This window comes from Zootoca vivipara, chromosome 16, assembly GCF_965207765.1.
Source record: "Zootoca vivipara chromosome 16, rZooViv2.hap1.1, whole genome shotgun sequence".
NCBI lineage: Eukaryota > Metazoa > Chordata > Lepidosauria > Squamata > Lacertidae > Zootoca > Zootoca vivipara.
This window is the reverse complement of record NC_142599.1, coordinates 37,414,219-37,436,180: the sequence shown is the minus strand read 5'-3', so window position 1 is coordinate 37,436,180 and position 21,962 is coordinate 37,414,219. Positions and strand designations below refer to the sequence as shown.

Sequence of the window (21,962 nt, the reverse complement as noted above, 5' to 3'; positions counted from 1 at the left end):
AGGTCCAAATATGTCCCATTTGTGGAAGCCCAACTTAGATGGGCTTTGGGGAACTACTGTTATGCCAATGCTGCACATTTTGTGTATCCTCTTCATGTGATGCTGCTCACACAAGCCAGGCGTTTGTGCTAAACGGGGGAAATATATTGATCATTAGCTGTTTAATCTGAGTGATGTCTTTCTGGTTTTGGGATGAGAGGAGATGGGGAGAACTGTTCACACCATGAACTCCTGGCTTAGAGGAAAAGGTGGGATTAAAAAAGAAGAATAAAATGGATGTGGGAGTGCGTTTTGAGACTAGCTTATTGCCCAAAATGTAAAACTCATCAGGAGGACAAGAATCTTGCTGTTTTTCAATGGGACTGCAACACAGGCTGCGCTCACACCACATTTTAAAGCCCATGGCTCCCTCAAAGTATCTTGGGAACTGTAGTTTGTTAAGGGTGCTGGGAATTGTAGCTCTGAAAGGGGTAAACTAAACTTCCCAAGATTCGGGGTGGAGGGAAATACGTGCTTTAAATGTATGGTGTGTGTGTAGCCCACATGGTTGAGCCACTGCATATGTGCATATACTGTTATCCCAAATTGACCTGCCTAGTAAATCTGCGGGAAACTGACCAATCAGGAGGGAGGGGAGGGAAGAGGTGGAGCTACGCCGACGCTGATTTGCCCGCGTTTTTGGCCTTTTTTCTGTACCTCGCCGTGTGTTTTTGTATTGGGAGGGGGAAGGGCACTCCCCACTCGGGACGCTACCGGAAGTGACGTCACCAACCACCCGCCATTTCGACACTATCGTTTCCTGTTGCGTACAATTAACGTATGATACTGCGTACTATACTCCAAATACAGTACTGTATACAGAATATAGTAACAGTCACAACACTAACAATTTCTGAGGAGAAAACCCTGACGTGAAAAAACAAATGACATTCACACACAAAAATCGTGTCGTAATAAGATTATATATATATATATGATAAATCTTATTACGACACGATATTAGCATTACCTCATAGTGTGTTTATTCTGTTAGAACCTTCTTACGTACCGCAACTTCCGCCCGCCCTCTTTTAAAATGGCGCCGCCGCTTTCAACTTAACACGGCCGGAGCGGGCATTTCACCTCCTCCGTTTAAACCTGACGAGGGCCGACCTGCTCTTTTACAACGTCACGTCCGGTCTCCCCGCTTAACTGCCCGCGCTTAAGATGGCCGACGGCGCCTCGAGATCGCCGGTACTATGCGCCGCTTCCGGTGGGCGGGGCGGCGTCGGCAGTGGCTCCTGGGAGGCCGTCGTGCTTGAGGCGTTGGGGGCGCGAGGTGCTTGGAAAGTGGCGCCAAGATGGCGGCTGGGCCCATCTCCGAGAGGAACCAAGGTGAGGGCTGGGGCTCCGGGGCAGCTCCCTACACCTCCCCCTTCTCTCCCCTTCTCCGGGAGGGGCGGCTGCTGAAGTGGGGGACTATTATGGGTTGGAGGTCCCCGCCCAAAAATACTTCCCCTCCCCTCTTGGCGTGGCAGGACCATTGGCTCTGCATAGGGAGGGATTAATGCTGCTGTAATAATAATAATAATAATAATCAGTAATAGTAGCAGATGCTAATTATTATTGCTAACAGTACAATCTGTGTATAAGGGGAGCTTCCCCGTTTAGGAAGTGGGTGGGTGAAGTTAAAGCTGATCTTGTTAGTAGCAGCAGAGGCTAATTATGATTAATAATAAAGATTTCACAAATGTGTGTGGCTATATTTATCATAATCCTTACTATCAGGCCAGTCTACTATGGGGCGTGGGTGACACTAAAGGTGCTGTTGTTGTTGTTGTTGGTGCTGTTGTTGTTGCTACATAAAAGCTCCTTTTGTTTTTATTATTAAATTTAAGTTGCTATTTTTATTTGCAGTAGTGGATGCTAATTATTGCTAATAATTCGGCTTTCGCAAGCGCAGATGTCTACTGAAATGTTATTAAGTTGCAGCTAACTTCAGGCATACTTGAAGTGTAAATCAATGTACATGTCTAGCTTATATGTCCATTAATTGCATAGGCCAGTTGGAAGGGATCCAAGGGTCATCTAGTCCAACCCCCCCCCAGGTGCATTCGTTTGGATGAGTTGGTGAAGAGATCTCTGAAGAGCCTGCTTTCTGTCCATGGAACTGATGTGTGTCTCTTTCCTCCCCGCTCCAGATGCCACCGTGTATGTTGGAGGCCTGGACGAAAAGGTCAGCGAACCTCTCCTATGGGAGCTGTTCCTCCAGGCAGGTCCGGTCGTCAACACCCACATGCCCAAAGACAGAGTCACTAGCCAGCATCAAGGTAAGCAATGCCAAGAGGCAGCATGTTTTGGAGGGAGCACGTTTGTCAGTGGATGTAACATGGATGGCCAACCTGAGCCGTAAATCTTCCTTTGGCTTGGCTCATGAGCGAGCGATGGTCCCACCTATCTTGCAGCAAAGTCTTATGTGCATAAGAGTTGTCTCCTTGGGGGTGAATAGTCAGTAATTTCTGTGCATATAAGGTGCACCTAGGAGCATAGGAAGTTGCGTTTTCCTGAGTCAGACCCATTTGCCCATCTAGCTCATTGTTGTCTACACTGACTGGCAGCATGTCTCCAGCATTTCAGGCAGAGGTTCTTTCCCAACCCTACCGTGAGATGCCACTGGGAATTGACGTTCTGCATGTAGAGCAGGTGCTCTTCCTGTAGGCTATGGCAGAGCGCCTACCTTGTAGGTTTGCTTATTTAATTAGCTTTTCTTAACGCACCCTTTAAAAAGTCCCTTGTGGGCTGCAACAACAAAATAAGTAATTATAAAACAAATGAAACAGTTGCAACCTTGAAACAAGAAAAGGACAAAAACGATTCTAAATATACCAAAACAATACGCGCATTTAAAAGCAACTATAATGTAAAAATGGTTGCAGTACAAATGCAGACTGGGACATTTTCTATATTTAAAGCATTCACGTGCCTTCCTTCCATGATATTCATCCCAGGTGGCTTACAGTGCAAGCTGAAACAAGCAAATAACCCCTCTCCCCCACCAGCAAAGCAGTAGCTCCCAAACCTTTTTGGACCACCACCCCTTGGTTCCGTAAACTTATCCAGAGTGCCCCCTACCCTATAAAAAGCATTATTCAGAATAGCGGTTTGCATGTAATGCCGAGGAGGATAATAACGCAATAAAATTCAGAGCACTTATGATTAATTGCACACTCATTGAAAACCCAGTTAAAACTATTTAGTTTAATTAACTGGGACCGGTTATGAGGAATATACGACTCCCTTGCTAGAACAGCTGCACTGGCATATTTCTGGCAGTGCTGTCAACTTTCCCTTTTTTGCAGAAAATTCCCTTATTCAGCACCCTTACTTTCATATCCAGGAGTTGACAGCCCCATAGGATTCCTTATCTTCAAATCTGGGGGTTGACTGCTATGGTTTCTGGACACAATTCACAGTGCTACGTATGACCTATAAAGCCCTGCATGGCCTAGGTCTCTGAAAGACCACAGTCCCCCATGTGAACCTGCCTGGATTTTGAGATCTTTGGGGGGGACTCTTCTCTCACTACTGCCGTCCTGGCAGGTGGGGGACATGGGAAGGGGCCTTTTTGGTGGTGGCTGCTTCCTGACTTTGGACCTCCCTTCCTCCTTGTCGTCCTTTCTCAGGGAGGTTAAGAACCCGTTCCAACAGGCTTTGGGGAATTGACTGCTTCTAATGAACGGAACTATGCTTTTTATTGTAATTATTTGAATGTTTTAAACAAATTATATATATGTATATAGTTTTAATTTAATTGTTTTTTGAAGATGGGTTTCCCTCCTATGTTTTTAGCAATCCTTGGTTTTTTTAAATCTGTAAACCACCTTGATTCCCATCAGGAAAAAAGACTGAGTATAAATAAATATAACAGCAGCAGCAACAATAATAATTCAACAAAACTGATAAACTAGATCCAGTAGTACCAGCTTCTTAAAGTCTGATTTATACCTCTAGCACCTCCCTGCCATCCCCTTGGCCCCTTAGGGCCACCTTCCCCCAGGTAATCCCACCAACATCTTTGTGAACCACTTTGTTAAAGTGACAGTGAGTTGTCATCAAGGCTAGTCCTACTCAAAGCAGATGCATTAAACTTAGTAGACATCACTAGCTTAGGTTCCATTAATTTCATTGGGTCTTGGATGTCTACAACCCTCATACATAAACACTGCATTGTGTGCTTTTAAGCTAGGGTTGCGACCATACATCCAGATATATGGCAGCCCATGCCGGCAGTGCCGTTTTTGCCCAATTTCCCATAAAAATAGCTCAAAAACGGCATTTATATGCGATTCCACCCAAAAAACTCAACAACTTTGCTAAAATAACTCCACAATCTGCCCAGATTCTCACTGTTTGGCAACCCTATTTTAAGCGTCTTTCTCACCTGTCTACTTCCAGGCTACGGGTTTGTGGAGTTCCTTAGTGAGGAGGATGCAGACTATGCAATCAAGATCATGAACATGATCAAGCTGTATGGGAAGCCGATCCGGGTGAACAAGGCCTCGGCCCACAACAAGAACCTGGACGTGGGCGCCAACATCTTCATCGGCAACCTGGACCCAGAGATTGACGAGAAGCTCCTCTACGACACATTCAGCGCCTTTGGGGTCATCCTCCAGACCCCCAAGATCATGCGCGACCCGGACACGGGCAACTCCAAGGGGTACGCCTTCATCAACTTTGCTAGCTTCGACGCCTCTGACGCCGCCATCGAGGCCATGAACGGGCAGTACCTGTGCAACCGCCCCATCACTGTCTCCTACGCCTTCAAGAAGGACTCCAAGGGCGAGAGGCACGGCTCGGCGGCCGAGCGCCTCTTGGCCGCCCAAAACCCCCTCTCGCAGGCTGACCGGCCCCACCAGCTCTTCGCTGACGCCCCTCCGCCACCCTCGGTGCCCACCCCAGTTGTCACCACCTTGGGGCCAGGTGTCACCCCGCCAGGTACGCAGCCCCCTCTTTCCCTTTTGATATTCCAAGCTCCTGGCTGGTGTTTTTCAATTTGAGTCTCTGTCCCTCTTTTGTCTCATGGGTTCTGAGAATGTTGTGAGTTGGCTGTTAGCCATGATGGCAGTGCTCTGCCTCCACAGGCAGAAATGCTTCAGAATAGCTGGAAACGACATAGCATGGGGGAGAACGCTTTTCAGCTCGAGTTGTCCTTGTGGGCCTCCCATTATGGCATCTGGTTGTCCACTGCCAGAACAGGATGCAGGCGTGCTCCACCAGCCAGGCTCTTCTGATATTCTTATGGAGCATCCACATGCAGTCTGGACTCCTAGGCTCTTAGGGGTATTGGGACCCTGTGAGAACAGGAGGCTGGACTAAAAGGACTACTCACCTGATCCAGCAGCCAGGCTCTACTTTAGATCTTACCGAATTAAAGTCATGGAGGGTAAGTGGTTGGTTGCTGGAAACTGCAAGAGGAAAGAGTGCTGTTGTGATTCAGTCCTGCTTGCCAGTTTCCCTTGGGGGGGGGGCATCTGTTTGGCCACTGTGAGAACTGGATGTTAGGCTAGATGGGCCCTTGACCTGATCCAGCAACTCAGCCAGATGGGCAGGGTATAAATAATAAAATTATTATGATTATGGAATCTCAAGGAGCAGAGCAGCCTGTTTAGATTTCTAGGTTCTTAGGGGGCAATAGGCCACTGCGAGAACAGGATGTTGGTGGACAAGAGCCCCTCCCCCGCCGGCCTGATCCAGCAGGCTCATCCTACTATGTTCCTATAGTTACCCCAAAACCGTGTTACCACACGAAAGATGAGTGCTTCTACTTCTCTGACATAGTTTACCTTAAAGGGCGATAAAGTTTGATCAGTAAATCTGTTAAAGCAGGGATTGGTGGCAGTGGGAGACATCTGGACCCGAACTCACATAATCTCTGATCATTGGTCACATTGCCTAGATGCAAGGTAATGGGAGTTGATATCCCTCTCCCTTGAGATAAAGCTTCAGTTGATCAGTTGGGTAGTAGGCTTCGCTTTAACTGGCAAGGCTGAGGCTCAAGGGCACACCAGTTTTCTGTTGTTCTGGTGGTTTGCTGTTGTAGCTATGCGCCTGGGTAGATATCAAAGGAAGATGCTGGGTGGGTGGAAGAAAGTCCCTTCTTCACACAGCACAGAATTAAAATGTGGAACTCATGTCCACAGGAGGCAGTGATGGCCACCAACACAAATGGCTTTAAAAGAAGATTGCACAAATTCATGGAGCAGAAGGCGGCTGTCAGTGGCTTCTAGCACAAGGACTCTGCTCTGTCTCCACTGCTCCTGTGGTTTCCAGCTTCTTGAATGCCAGTCGCTGGAGACCACAGGAGAGGAGAGAGTGCTCTTCTGCTCGGGTCCTGCTTCTGGATTTCCCAAAATGGGCACCTGCTTGGTCACTGTGAAACGGGTGCGAACTTGAATAAAATACTGTGGGGGCCCAGGTAAGCCCCGCCCTGCATAATCAATCACATACCCATCTGAATGCGAATGTCCGTCAACTTTGTGGGGGCCCAGCCACACAAATACTTTATTGTAGGGGCCTAGGAGTTGGCTCCTATGCTGTGAAAACAGGATGCTGGACTAGATGGGCCATTGGCCTGATCCAGCCAACTTTTATTATGCTCTTATGAACATGCCTTTCCTTTTAACAGCGTGGGATCTTTGTTGTATGGAATTTCAGGGTTTCTCTTCCTTCAGTATCTCCTAACGTTTTCCTTTCCACCCTGCACAGGCATCCCACCACCTGGGTCGTTCCCTCCGCCAGTGCCGCCACCAGGAGCCATGCCCCCAGGGATGCCGCCAGCCATGCCGCCCCCACCCATGCCGCCTGGCGCTGGTGCCCCAGGACCGCCTTCCGGAGGTGCTCCTGGAGGGGCACACCCTCCCCACCCGCACCCTTTCCCTCCAGGTGGGATGCATCCAGGTACGTTTTGCCTTTGGGGGCAACTCTTCCTCTCTCTCGCTGCCAAATAACCACAACACCCTCTGTTGCAGTGGAGCTCTGCCTTCCTCTTAGGACACTTGCTATTTTCATTTTAACTAAACAATTTTTATACTGCTTACCCACAGTAGTCTCCAAGCAATTTAACAAAGTACAGCTGTACCTTGGTTTTTGAACAGCTTAGTTCCCGAACGTTGCAAACCTGGAAGTGACTGTTCGGTTTGCGAACTATTTTTGGAAGCCAAACGTCCGACGGGGCTTCTGATTGGCTGCAGGAGCTTCCTGCAGCCAATCAGAAGCCGCAATTTGGTTTTTGAATGTTTTGGAAGTCGAACTGACTTCTGTAATAGATTCTGTTTGACTTCCAAGGTATGATTGTATAAACAATACAATCCGGTTAAAATCATAAAATGAGACTTCAATTAAAATTGCTTGCTGGAGTAAAATCTTCACCGGGCACTAGCATGTCAGGAGGGAGCGGGCTTGTCTGACCTATGGAACTCACTTCCAGCTGAGGTTGAACAGGCCCTTTACCTGCTGAACGTCTGGTGCCCAGTGGGGGCTTTTTATTTCCTTATTTTATTTTGTGGAACTGGGCCCTTGATATCTACTGCAGCACGGCACTTGGGTCATGGGGAACCACTAACAGTGACTTCCCCAAAGACCTTGGTGATTGAGCAGGGATATGAGGGATCAGGTGGTCCCCGAGGCACCCTGGGGTCAAATAGTTAAGGGTCTTGTAAGATGTGCAGAGGGGTGTCTGGCACCCTCACTGCACAGCTTCTAGCAAATGCTGAAGACTTACCGGTACTTCTTCACCCTGGTTCTTGACACTTGAGTTTTCAGAACCCATCTTATTTTTGCGATTGCAAGTACAGTAGTTTCAAACTTAACATTGTGTTTTGATGTTGCACCTGCCCTGGGATCTTAGGATGGAGGGCAGATAATAAATAACACCACTGCCACTACTCCTACTAACCTCTGCACCTGTGTTTCCAGGAATGCCACAAATGCAGGTACATCATGGGATGCCCGGGATGGGCACTCATCACCCAGGACCGCCGGGGGCAGGAGGCCAGCCGCCCCCCCGCCCTCCTCCAGGCATGCCCCACCCTGGCCCCCCACCCATGGGCATGCCGCCCCGGGGCCCTCATTTTGGATCGCCGATGGGTAAGTGTTCACAAGGCTTGGGGCCAGTAGGATCCTTCCGAGTTTCTCTTTTTGTTTAGTACAGAAACTCCTTTGGGAGGTGAATCTTTTCAGCTGGTTTCTTCCTTATGCCTTGTTCTTTCATTTGAATAAAATAGAACTACAGATCTCAAATACAAACAAGGGAGGGAGGGAGAGGGTTAAATCTTTCCCCATGTGCTGCTTCTTTCAGGGGGGGGGGCACTTGCTCGTTCTGTGCTGTCTGTTGTTTCCCCTGGGCTGTTGTTTAATCCAGTTGCCTCCTCTTCTTCCTCCACCAGGTCACCCCGGCCCCATGCCGCCCCACGGGATGCGTGGGCCGCCTCCCTTGATGCCACCCCACGGATACAACGGCCCTCCTCGGCCCCCACCCTACGGCTACCAGCGCATCCCTCTCCCCCCTCGGCCCACCCAGAGACCCATGGTGCCTCCCCGGGGGCCTATGCGGGGGCCCATGCCCCCCTAGGCAAGGCAGCCCGACCACAGGCAAGCGTAAGAAAAGGATCTTCCTTCCTTCCACGGATTCCTCAGATTTATCATTTTCTTTTTTTTCTCTTCGGACAAACATTCCACTGGTTCGTGTTTCTGCTTTCCCCGCGTGAAAAGAGGCTGCCCACCAGCTTGGCAGTGTTGAGGGTCTTTGCTCATCCTTCATGTTATTAATATTTTTTTAGCTCCATTGCCTCCTGGAAGACGGAACAGGGTTTTAACATTTTTTAAAATTACTGTTGTTACAATTCCTCTTTGTGACACCCAACTTAGCCATGTGATTTGCAAATAAAAGTCTGGGAAGATGCTCCTAATATTAATTTTTTTAAAAAAGAAAAAATAACAGTGTTCCTTCTACCAGCACTCACCTATCCTTAGGGGTCTGGCTGGTTATTTTTAGGCTTCTGTGGTGGATTTTCCCCCATTAACCACACCAGTTGTGATCTCTAAGTTTTACTTGGTAAAAAAAAAAAAAAGCTGCTGCTGGGGAACCCACAAAAGTGGAGTCTAGAGGCCTATGCATCACACAGGCTTCTATAGAGGAATTCCGCCAACTTAGATTTACACATGTATAGAAATTAACTCACATTCTCAGAGGAAAAGCAGGTATTGTCTGATCTGGATGCCTGATTCAGCAAGATGAACAGGATGTCTGTTCTCAAAGGTTCTTTATCCTGCACAAATTTGCATGACACACTTTAAAGACAGTCTGAGTAAGCAGATTCTTACCAATACCCTTTCATACTTTTTTAAAACATCTCTTCACATGTAGGCTGTCTTATGAAAGATATACTATAATTCCCACCACACCTCCAAAGGTTCAACAAGGTGCCAGGCACTGTCTACGAATGCCTTCGGGGCTATGTGCATTCTGTCAAAGGTGGCTGGCTGTGGGGTTCAGCATTTTGGCACCCTAATCCTTAATGCTGATTTTATTCTGGGTGTGTTCAGTGAAAAATTGCTTCACCTCCAAAACCTGCAGCTTAGGGGTGTGAGTACAGTGGTACCTCTACATCCGAATGACTCGACTTCCGAAGGTTTCGACTTCTGAAGTCGGCAAACCCGGAAGTCTTTTCGCCGTGCGCGTGTTCTGTGCCTCCGCAGAAGTGGCGTGCACAGTCGGCGCCTGCGCAAAATCGCGCTTCACGCATGCGCAAAACAGACGCTTTGACAACCAAAGGATTCAACTTACGAAGAGTGCCGCGGAACGGATCGCCTTCGTAAGTCGAGGTACCGCTGGTTTTTTTTGGGGGGGGGGTATTCACCCTGCCAAAAAAGGCTCCCAGGCTAGCTGGCGTAGGAAGCTGCCTTACACCGAGTCAGTTAATTGGTCCATATACCTCAGGATTGTCTGCACTAACTGGCAGCAGCTTTCCAGGGGTTTCAGGCAGAGTTGTTGCCCAGTGCTACTCAGAGATGCCATTGGGGAATTGAACCTGGGGTAAGGCAGATTCTCTGCCACTGAGCTATGGCTTAAAATGCAATCAGTTCATATGGGGAACTTGCAGAGTAGGCCGCTTGACTTTTGCTTTGAAGCCATTTGGTGCAGATGTTGCAGCTTAACAAGGATAAGAACATGTCAGCCATGCCAGGTCTTGGGAGGAAATTGCTCTCGGCCTTCCCAGGGTCAGTTTGGGAGGGTAACGCTCCCCTCTTTCGAAGTTTGCACAAGAAAAGTAGGGTGGAAACACTATACTAGTTACTGTGTGGAGCAGAAGGTTCTTTGCAACGTGCCTCTGGGAAATGGTGTGTGTATAACGCAGAACGTGATTGACAAGTTTCCAGAACAACTCACTCGGTGCGATCACAGGGAGGGAAACTGATAATTAAGCCAGCAATTCAATTAAAAGAAGAAGAATCCATGCATGGAGAACTTAACACCTTCCTTGACAGCCTGAGAGGGTTCAAATTTAACATGCAAAGGGTTCTTCTGCCACCGAAGTTTCGATTTCAGAAGTTGCCTTAAAACATATTTTCACGCGCCCCAGGAGTTCTCCAGCTGTTTTGGACCAGAACTCCCATCAGTCCTTGCTTGGGGGAATTGTACAAATTAATGGAGGAGAGGGCTATCAAAGGCTACTGTCCATGACAGAGGCTATGCTTTGCTCCCACAGTTGGAGACAGCAATGCTTCTCAATGCCAGTTGCTGGAAACAGCAGGAGGGGAGAGTTGCTCTTGTGCTTGGGTCCAGCATGCAGGTTTCCCTCGGATATCTGGGTGGCCGCTATGAGCACAGGATGCTGGACTAGATGGGCCTGTGGTCTGATCCAACTGGCTCCGCTTACGTTTTTAAAGCTGGAAGCAGGAGGATTGGGCCTTGACTATCCCAAATGGGTCACCTGCGAACTCATTGCGACAATACACCCCTAAACACGAAGGACTGCGCTGCAGCTTCCTTCCACTAGAGGTCGCAGCTCAAAGAACCAAACCTTTTGAGAACTCTTGCGGATTCCTTTCACGTGCATTCCCAGGGGACATTTCCAGACTCTCGCTATTTTGGGGTGGGAGTCCGTCATGCGCCGGTGGTGCAGTTACAGCTGAGCTGGAGGTCTTGTGCAACGAACCCACCCAAAGACCTGAGCTTTTGCGATAAGAAAAGTGATGGGAAGTCACACAGGAGGGTATGTATGTTGCCTTGCTGCAACGTATAATCTAACCTCCTTGCAATCAAAGCGGAGTGAAATCAGCTAAGTAATTGGCTGGTGTCATCTAGCCTCCCTGCAAACAGATGCAGGAGGAGCAGTCTATAGGCAACTCGTCTGAAAGAACTCCAGCTTGCTTGAAGCAGCACCCCATGAAGCCGAACATTGGAGGAAACGGGACGGAAGGACTTTTTCACGCCGTCTGTCGTTAAACTGTGGAACTCGCTTCCGCAGGAGGCAGTGATGGCCAACAACTTAGATTCCTTTTTTAAAAGGACTGGGCAAATTCATGGAGTAGGAGGGGGCTATGCTCAGCCTCCACAGCTGGGGGCAATAATGCTTCTGAATATTAGTTACTGGAAATGGCAGGAGTAGAGAGTGCTCTTGCTTGCTATGAGGTTCCTGCTCTTTGCTATGAGGTTGCTATGTGGTTGCTGCTCTTTGGGCCAATCAGGATGCTGGACTGGGTGAGCCCTCTGGCCTCATCCAGCAGCCAGACTCGTCTGATGTCCTTATGGAACCTCCAGGTCCAGACACAGATTCCTATGTTCTTGGGGCAGTTGGCCCCTGTGAGAATAGGATGTTGGACTAGGGCAGGCATCCCCAAACTGCGGCCCTCCAGATGTTTTGGCCTACAACTCCCATGATCCCTAGCTAACAGGACCAGTGGTCGGGGAAGATGGGAATTGTAGTCCAAAACATCTGGAGGGCCGAAGTTTGGGGATGCCTGGACTAGGGTATAGGATGGCCGGATCCCACAGGTGGTCCTTATTTCCTTCAGTCCTCGGACAAAAACTGGCCGGTCCAATGGTGTGGAAGCATATTGGCAGGGCTCCAGGTTCGACACACACCGAGGCAATCGCTGCTGTCCTTTGATAAGTGAGCCACTCGTGCCCTGTTGAACGAGTGCATCCGGCAGGTGTTGCCTTTCATTCATCACAACAGCCTGCCAGCTGGCAATTTCCACATTTGAAGAGCCCGGCTGCTGGATCGGGATACTGGGCCATCACAGTCCGGTATCCTGTTCTCACAGGGTCCAAATGCCCCTAAGAACCTTGGAATCTAGATAGACTGCCTCTGGACCTGGAGGTTCCATCGCCTTCTGCATACAAACAGACACTGCCACTGAGCAGCTACACTCAGCCCACCCATGATTGCATTCTGACCACACACCACAGGGATTGGTCATTCAGACCTTTGGCTGTATACCTGACCTGATAGGCTCTCTCTTCCACCTAGCCAGGCATTCTCCACACCCCCCCCCATGAGCACAGCCTCGTAAGTCCCCACTGTATCTGTTTCCTTACCCTGTAATTTTCAGATCTGCTTTCCCAACCCACCCTCCGCTCTGCTCTGCTCCAGCGACTGAGGTGCCATTGAAAAAGCTAGCCTCCCCCCCCCTCCAGGATTTGAGTGTGTTGCGTGGTGTTCTCTGTTCTGAGAACTCTGAGTAATGCTGGGAAAGAAGAAAGAAAAAAACCCTCCACGAAATGAGCTGTTGCTGACAGTACAACGAAGGGCTGCAATTTACATCCGTTTGCCTCGCACGTTAATTTCACAGCCAGCAGAAGGATGTTGCTAAGACCCTGCTGTTTTCAGAAATGGATGTTTGCAGCTTGAGAGTCAGAATATGAGGATTTAAAAAAAAAATTAAGGGAGAAACCTTAAACTTCTGGTGGTGATTGGGATCTTTCAAATTTTCTGGTTAGGTGTAAATGCCAAAATGAGAACGGGGGTGTAGAGTTTGTTTTATTTTAAGAATAAAAGAAGAGCCTGCTGGATCAGGCCAGTTGTCTATCTCGTCTAGCAACCTGTTCTCACAGCAGCCAACCAGGGGGGCCTCAATGTAAACAGGACCTCAGCACAAGGCCACTCTCCCCTCCTCTGCACACCTTCCAGCTTGTCAATATCCTTAAATTGTGGTGCCCAGAACTGGACACAGTATTCCAGGTGTGGTCTGACCAAGGCAGAATAGAGTGGTACTATTACATCCCTTGACCTGGGCACTAGACTTCTGTTGATGCAGCCTAGAATAGCAATAGCTTCTCTTTTTTTGCTACTGCATCACACTGTTGACTAATGTTCAGCTTGTGGTCCACTAAGACCCCTAGATCCTTTTCGCATGCAATACTGGTAAGCGAACTGCTCACCAACGTACATTTGTGCAGCTGGTTTTTCCTCCCTAAGTACAGAACCTGACATTTGTCGCTAAAGAAATTTGTTTTGTCGCTTGGGCCCAGTTCTCCAATCTATTACGGTAATCTTGAATCCCGGTTCTGTCTTCTGCTGCATTAGCTACCCTTCCAAATTTGGTGTCACCTGCAAATTGAATGAGCGTCTCCTCAATTCCTTCGCCCAAGACGTAGAGCAGCAACGGGGCCCAGGACAGAATCCTGCAGTGCCCCACTTGTCACTTTTCCCCAGGATGACGAGGAACCATTATAGTGGGCACTCTTTGGGTTCGGTCAGTCAAGCAGCTACAAATCTTCCGACACCCTCTTTAAAAGCCTCCAATGAAATCAGAGAATCACAGGATCATAGCTATGAAAGGGACCCTCAAGGGTCATCCCATCCAGCCCCCTGCAGTGCAGGAATCACAGCTAGCAGATCCCCAACAGATGGCCAGCCACCCTCTGTTTAAGAACTTCAAAGGAAAAAGACTGCTCCCCCTTCCGAGGCAATCTGTTCCATTGTCAAATGCCTCTCACCATGAATTTTGCTGATAGGCTGTACAGTCGGAAGGATTTCCCTGGTAGATTGTGGCCCCATCGCAGGCCCCATCCATTAATCTCCCGCACCACTGCCTTTGCTGCCAGCCTAGAGCCCGTTGCCAGCCGTGGACGGATCCTCTCAGTCGAGCCACCTCCTTGGCCCAGCCCAGACATCCATCTCCGCTGCCTCCGTGACTCATTCCCAGCCAGCCAAGCGAAGGCAGCCAAATGGCTCCTTTGCCAGGGCTGTTCTTTAAAGATCCTCTCCCTCGAGCGGCAGAAGGAAAAGCTATTAAGTGAGCGATTATCAGCCCTGCACGGATGCTATAATTCCTTGTTACGCTGAGAAAGCAGCCGCTCCGAATCCCCCGGTGGGGTTTTACCGCTCGGAACGGAACCGACACTTCAGAACCACTCTTTAAAATAAAATAAAAGTGGAGAGTCTCTGCTACAGGTGGAGGGTCAAATAATTGGTGTGACACCGAGAGAGTGGACACAGTAAGCTCAAAACGGAGCGAGGGTTCTAGTCCTCAAGCTATAAGCCTGTTTCCCATTCTGACCTTAACTGACCTCTTAGAATGCTGTCAAGGGAAGCCATGGAAATACTTGATTCAGATATGGGGAAATTATGCGGTGTCGCTGGACTCCCAACTCCCGTCAGCCTCAGCACGGCCAAACGTTCGGGGAAGAGAATGGTGAGACCACATCTGGGGGGGTTCTCCATCCCAAACTTGATAGCTGAAATTCCAACTGTGCTGCAATGCAGAGGGAGGGAAAGAGGAGCAGGACTAGTCCATCGGTTCAGCTCAGAGAAGCAACCTTTGGTTCTTCCCCAGCTGTCACTTAGCAGCAGAAATGGGAAACAGGTGTATTCCACCGGCTAGACCACGGGTGTCAAACACAAGGCCCGGGGGCCAAATTCGGCCCGCCAGACCTCGTCATGTGGCCCGCCGAGCACCCCAGCCAGCGGGACCCAGCAGCGGGACCTTGCTGCTGAAGCGCTGCGCCGACAAAGCGCCGACAAACAGCTGGGGCCGGGGGGGGGGGTAGAAAGGCGGCCGGAGCAGCGCTGCGTGGAGCGCCCCGAGCCACAGAAGGAGGAGGAGGAGGCAGCTTGCCGGGTCCCTTCGCGCTCTTTTCTGGCGCTGAATCAAGGCGGCGACCCCCCCCTTTCTTTCCTCCTCTCTCTCATTCTTATTCTTTCTTTACCTCTCCTTCCTTCTTTATCTCTGTCTTCTCTCCCTCTTTCTTTTTCTTTCCTTCTTTATTCCTTCTTTCCTACTCTTCTTTCTCTCACCTCTTTCCTTCCTCTCTCCCTCCTGCTCCCTCTTTTCTTTCTTTCTTTCTTTCTTCCTTCCTTCCTTCCTTCCTTCCTTCCTTCCTTCCTTCCTTCCTTCCTTCCTTCCTTCCGTCCTTCCCATCTTTCTTCCTCTCCCTCATTCTTATTCTTTCTTTCCCTCTACTTACTTCCTTCTTTCTCCCTTTCCGTCTTCTCTCCCTCTTTCTTTTTCTTTCCTTCTTTATTCCCTTCCTTATTTCCTACCCTTCTTTCTCTCCCTTCTTTCTTTCCTTCCTTCCTCTCTCCCTCCCACTCCCTCTTTTCTTCCTTCCTTCCTCCCCTCCCCTCTCCTCCCTTTCCCTCTCCCTCTCCTCAGAAACATAGGATGCTGCTTTATACTTCTGGCCCTTAAACCCTGGAACCAGGAGAGCAGCTCCAGTGAGTCAACCTCAGCCAGTCCCTTTGGTGAAGGGTGGTGGCTCACTGGCAGAACATCTGTCCTGCATGCAGAAGGACCCCAGCATCTCCAGGTACCAGTAGCTCTGCAAAGGTCCTGCATGAAACCCTAGCGAGCCTCCACCACCCAGTGCAGTTACCAAAAATAATTTTTCAATAAATTGTACAATAATTGTACATTTGAATATCTACTTGCCATTATTCTGACTATGTTTCTGCTTTCAGAGCTAGTTATTACTTACATTATTACAAAAAACAGTAATAATTGAATGCAGTGACAATAATTTATGATAATAAAGAGTGGACACATAGTCCTACAGATACACCCGGCCCTTTGAGGGTGACCAAACTGCTGATGCGGCCCCCGATGAATTTGAGTTTGACACCCCTGGGCTAGACCAACACACACACACGAACACTTCGCAGAAGAAACCCCTTTATTTATCTTCCAAATGCTTCCAGCATTCAGGATCTTATTTGTGGAAACGTGGATCCTCCGGACTCCCACACTCTCATCTTAGAGTATCCAAAGGCTTGTAGTATACCAAGGGCGTTAGATTTCTGCACCAGGAAAGCAAAAATTAATTCAGAGGACCTGGGCAAACTATGTGGATGAAGTGGATCTGGAGACTTTGTATTGCTTTGGTTTCATGAGTCGGAGAGAGGAGCAAAGAGGTGTTCTATAGCAGTGGCTGAAGACCTCTCTCCCTTTGATGGAAACCTCAATGCTGCTCTTTTGAGCAACAGGGACTAGGAACTTGATTTATTTTTATTTTTTAAAAAAATACAAAGTGGAGTGGTTCTGAGGATGCTGTGAATGCTGAAGTTTCAAAATGTGCTGCTATGTTTTTGTTTGGGGGGATTATCTTCTTTAAAGGCATTGCACTGTAGTGCTGTGTAATATTGCAGTGCATTATATTGTAGTTTCTCAGTTTCAATGTATTATTTTGTAGACCACATAGAGATGGTCTTAAGCAGGGGTCAGCAAACTTTTTCAGCAGGGGGCTGGCTCACTGTCCCTCAGACCTTGGGGGGGGGGCAGACTATATTTTTTGGGGAAATGAACCAATTCCTATGCCCCACAAATAACCCAGATAAGCATTTTAAATAAAAGCTCATATTCTACTCATGTAAAAACACACTGATTCCTGGACGGTCCACGGGCCGGATTTAGAAGGCAACTGGGCCAGATCTGGCCTCTGGGCCTTCGTTTGCCTACCCATGGTTAAGCAAATATTGCCTTGGACCCAGGCTACCTGGAAGATTGCATCTCCCTATACGGACTTGCCCAGATGCCAAAAATCTCAGATGAATCTCTCCCCTTGGTTCCATCAACATCAGAGGCATGGTTGGTGGTGACCCAAGGGACAGAGCCTTTTCTGTGGTTGCCCCAGATTATAGGATTGCCTCCCAAATGAGGTTAGACTGGCTCCCTTCCGCTGGCAGGCTCCTCCTGTTGGACGAGGCAGTGTGGCTATGTATCAAGTCCTTCTGACATCAACCAAGGAGCTTCCTTGTTCTGTTTTCTTCCTTCCCCGCAACCAGAAAGCTAGGGTGGTGCAGTGGTGAGAGTATAGGACTTGGATCCGGCAGAGATCAGGGTTCAAATCTCAACTTGGCCATGAAGCGCACCCTGGGTGACCTCAGGGGCGGACTTTGGTAATCTCTGGTAGTATGGCAATATGGCGCCCTGAGTGCAGCCAAAAATTGTCACCCCCAAATGGATCATCTCAATTATGGGTCAATTTTGTGCCCCCTCAGCTCGGCGCCTTGTGCATGGGAACCGCCCACACTGCCCTAAATCCTTGAGGCAGTCACTGCCTCTCAGCTCAACCTACCTCGCAGGGTTGTTGTGGGGAATTCAACGAGGAGGGAGGTAGAACCACATTCGTCACATTGAGCTCTTTGGAGACAAAAAAGGTGGGACAGAAATGCAAGAAATAAACGAATAACATTTTTTTGTTTTGTTTTTTTGTTTATAAAAGAAAATGAGATTAATTTAAACACCGCATCCATTTAACCCTTCCTTTCCTCACCATTTAACCTTTCCTTTCCTTCCCCATTCTGGGGACTTTCGAAGGGAATCTACCAGCAAAAAAGCTTTTTTCCTTTTTTGTTCTGTTCCTCTTTTCACCTTCGCACCACTGGGAAAGAAAGAAAGGAAAACAAACCACACCGTCAGCTGGAACTGCCTAACGAGGCCATTAGTCACTTAGACTCCCCTTGGTGCATTTTGGGGTTAAAACGAGGAAAAAAATATCTCCGAGCCTCGAGAAATCTGAGCTTGGAAAGGTCCTCCAGGACGGAGACGGAAGGTAACTGCGCGCAGGGGGTGGGGAAGAGCCTATTATTTTCTCTCTCCCCCAAATCTGCCCAATTTTGCTTGGTCCTGAACCCCTTACTGCATCCCCCCCACCAACCCCTTCTCTTTCGCCTGCCCGCCCCTCCCTTCCTCTCCCTGCCACAATGGACTCTCCCATCCTCATTCTCCTGGTTGGAAGCTGCAGTGTTAACGTTGCTCCCCCCCCCTTTGGTCCTTCCCTCCTCCTGCATCCTGGTTGCAGTAGCATCCTTTGCCGGCTGATGATGAGCGCCTGAGACAGGAGGAGGAGGAGGAGAGCGAGAGCTGTGTCTGGGTACCACAGAGCAGGTAAGCAGGGCTATCGCCTCTCTCTTCCTTAGGTGCCTGCCTGCCTGCCTGCCTTTTTCCGCCACCTTGTTGAGGGTGGATGGCGTGGCAAAACCACCCCCAAATACACCACCACCACATCTCTCCCTCGGTGTGGCCATTTTGTCCTGGAAAACCTTGCCTTTGGGTTCGGCCTGAATTTCTGCAAGTCTCTCTTCCTCTCTCTCCCGCCTTCCCCCTAGCCAATTTCTTGTGGAATCCTTCATCTTTCTTGGCTGTCAGGCTGGAGAGCAATAGTTGGCCAACGGAAGACGAGGCTTCCTGACTTTGGCATCTCGCTTTTACGGGAGGTTTTATTTATATCTGGCTTTTGCCATGGGGGGGGGGCGGAATATTGAAATTTGGAAGGGCTGAAGTGTGTGCACACAGAGCAAGGAATGACCTTGGGGGTGTTCAGAATTGCAAATTTGGGGTGTTTAGTGGTAGTGGCTGTTCTTAACTCTGCACTCATCTTTCTGCAGACTGGATTCCCCCCCTCTGTCTTCCCAGGGCCCACCAAATAATTTGATTGTGGGGTGGGGGGCACTCAGGGGAGGTTGTTTCTGATAACCCCCCTGCCCCCCCGTAACAAAACCCTTGCCACATACACCATCTGTATGAACGGGGTGAGCCTGGAGAACGGATGGCGGAAAGGAAATGCCAGAAATAAAAAATACTGGTCTTTTTTGTCTTTTTCTTTATTTTTTTTAAAGAGAGGCTGGATTGTGTGGGATGTGCTGAGGAAGGTTTTAATTTCAGCCTTCTGGAGATGGTTCCCTTATTTAAAAACAAAACAAAACCAGGGCGTTTTGACATTTAGAGGCTGGAATTGAAGCTTATGATATGTCATTCAAGGAAAATGGGACATGCATGGGTTGGGGAGCTTCCGAATTTTGGGAACCTCTCATTCCAGCCCCCCTTCAGATCTCTTAAAAACTAGTTTACCCCACTGCCTTTGAAAATTGGGGGGTTCGGGAATCTTTCTTTTCCTACGCTAACAAAGCGGGGAGGAGGGATTTCCTAAAGGGGGTCATTACTCTCTCTCTCACTCCCCCCCCATCATTTCTAGCCATTTTATATTATTTTAACCTCCCCTCCCAGGTCCCTTGACTCAATAGCATCCTTACAGGGTTTTTTTTGGGGGGGGGGAATGTTGCTGTGATATTGAAATAAGGTCATTGGACTCCTGGGGGGGGGAGCTATGTTTGATCAGCATTTTGGGGGGTGAGGGAGAAGATTGAGACAGATCCTGCCTTCCAAAGATGATTGCAAAACGGATGGAAGAATTGGATGGAGGTTGATGTTGGCTGGGGGGGGGGAGCCCACACATGACTGTTCCTTCCTTGATGTTTTAATTTTAATGTGTAAGCCAGTTCTTTCCCGGCCGAGTCGGTCAATAGAAACATGTCCATTCTCTCTCTCTCTCTCTTTCTCTCTCTGGTTCTGTGTTGTGTGCTTTTAAATCAGTCATCAGAGGGAGAATACAAGTATATGTGTGGGTTGTTTTTTAAAGCTGTGGTTCAGTGGGTGACCTTGTCAAGCCAAACACCAGGCCCTGCGGATGCTGTGTTTGTCTTCCTTTAATTGTGGTTTTGAAAGTTGGGTTCGATAACGCACAGAGATGGTCACAGAGGACCCACACGCACAAACACATCCCAGCAGAGGAGAGAGCTGGTGCAGGCACCTTTGAATGGGCGTAATTCGGCCTCAGGGGCCCATTCAGGATCCTGAATGTGCAGAGGCAGGGGGGGAAACTCACTTGGCACCTTTGGAACTCCCTGCCTATTGATATCAGGCAACCACCTTCATTGCACACATTTCGGTTTCTTTCTGCGTATGTGTTTGTTTCCACTTGTGCACAGGTGCATGTGTGTGTATGTGTGTGCATGCGCCTTGCAGCTAAGGACCCTTCCAGACCACCAGTTTATTCAGCAATCATCCTAAACTTTGGAACTCCCTGCCTATTGATATCATGCAGTGGGGCCTTCTCTGTGCTCTCTTTTGGTTTCTTTCTGAATATGTGTTTATTTCAATATGTGCACAGGTCTCTCTGTGTGTGCCTCTTCAACCAAGGACCTTTTCTATACCACCAGTTTATTCAGAATTCATCCTATACCTTGGAATTCTCTGCCTACTGATATCAGACTTTGAAATCATTGCTGTTAATTTCTTTCCAGTGATAATTTTATGGTTTTATCTTCTTTTTTCTTTTCTTTTTTGTAAACTGCTTTGAGCTTTTTGTTTGCAATCAAGAGGTTTATAAATTCTACATAAATAAATGAGTAAATATGTTGAGGAGGAGGTGCTGTGACATTCGAAAGAGGTCAGGGAAGGTAAAAACGAACCCCTCTGCACCCGGAATTAATTCAGGCGAGGATAGGGGGACATGGAATCAGAGAATTGGAGAGTTGGAATGTACCCCCAAAGGTCCTCTAGACCAACCCCCTGCAATGCAGGAATTACAACCAATGCACAGCGTGTACAATGATTTCCCTGCATTGTACTCTCTTTTCAAAACCTGCTTCCGGTCTCTGTGTTACACTTCAGTGTGACCAACGGAGCCCTGGGCGGGGCCATGCAGATTTAAGGGTGGCTGGGTTACAGAGATAGAGAGACAGGTTGAGCTCCAAATGGCTCCCATTGAGTTCTGCGGGACACAAGGCAGACAGGTTGTATGTCACCTGCGGATTTGGAGCAAAAAAACGGGCAGTCTCAACAGCAGGTGGGATTTCCAGACAAAATCAAAACCCTGATGAATGCCAAGGCTTGTCTCTCCAATGCCAGTCTTATGCAGGGCGGACCATAGCTGCCAAGTTTTCCCTTTTCTCGCGAGGTAGCCTATTCAGCATAAGGGAAAATCCCTTTAAAAAAGGGATAACTTGGCAGCTATGGGGCGGACCCACTGAAGTTGACGAGCGTGTCTCACTTCACTAAGCAGGACTTAGTTGGATACCACCTTAAGTTATCAGATATGAGAGATGGCAGTGGGAGAGCTGGGAGGTGGCTGAGTCCCAGAAAAAAACACCCTGATTCCAGATACAGAGCCACAGTTCCCAAGTAATCAACTTATTTTTTATTTTTTTATTTCTTGCACTGGTATTCCACCATTTCCCTCCAAGGAGCTCAAGGTGGCACATGCGGTTCTTCTCCCCCTCCTCATTTAATCCCCACAACAACCTTTTTCTACCTTTCCCCTTTAACCCCTCTTTTCTACGCTTTTTATTCATTTCTTTTTCTTTCTCTATTTACCCTCCCCCTCCCTTTTGTGTTTTTATTCTATTGAGATAAAAGGCTTGATTTGGTTTTATATATGGGAAAAGATAATTAAGTTTTGTATTTTTCTCTAGAAACCTTAATGAATTTTTTTAAAATAAAGTAAGTAAATCCCCACAACAACCTTGTGAGGTAGGTGAGACCGAGAGAGGCAGTGGCCTAAGCCTGCTTTATAACCAAGTGGGGATTCGAACCCGACAGAGGCGGTTTTAGGGTAGGGCGGCTGATGTGGTTTCACTGGCCGGCTGCCACAACCATGGTGTAGAACGGAGCACAAGGGGCACAAATTTCAGTGTGGC

At 48.5% G+C, this 21,962-nt stretch overlaps 2 protein-coding genes across 3 annotated transcripts in view; both read left to right on the top strand.

Annotated features, from left to right (window-relative positions):
* Nucleotides 1-1,307: 1,307 nt before the first annotated feature.
* On the top strand, nucleotides 1,308-8,941 carry SF3B4 (splicing factor 3b subunit 4). Its single transcript, XM_035097949.3, has 6 exons — nucleotides 1,308-1,374; nucleotides 2,181-2,309; nucleotides 4,435-4,977; nucleotides 6,748-6,939; nucleotides 7,957-8,127; nucleotides 8,427-8,941. The coding sequence occupies exons 1-6, from the start codon at nucleotides 1,341-1,343 to the stop codon at nucleotides 8,609-8,611; spliced, it is 1,254 nt and encodes a 417-aa protein (XP_034953840.2). The 5' UTR covers nucleotides 1,308-1,340; the 3' UTR covers nucleotides 8,612-8,941.
* A 9,075-nt stretch (nucleotides 8,942-18,016) lies between these two features.
* The window catches only part of SV2A (synaptic vesicle glycoprotein 2A), a 47,884-nt gene continuing 43,938 nt past the window's right edge, over nucleotides 18,017-21,962 (top strand). For both annotated transcript variants that reach the window (XM_088660042.1, XM_088660043.1), the window contains exon 1: nucleotides 18,017-18,372. The gene's annotated coding sequence lies outside the window, so the exon portion shown is untranslated. The remainder of the gene's footprint in view (nucleotides 18,373-21,962) is intronic.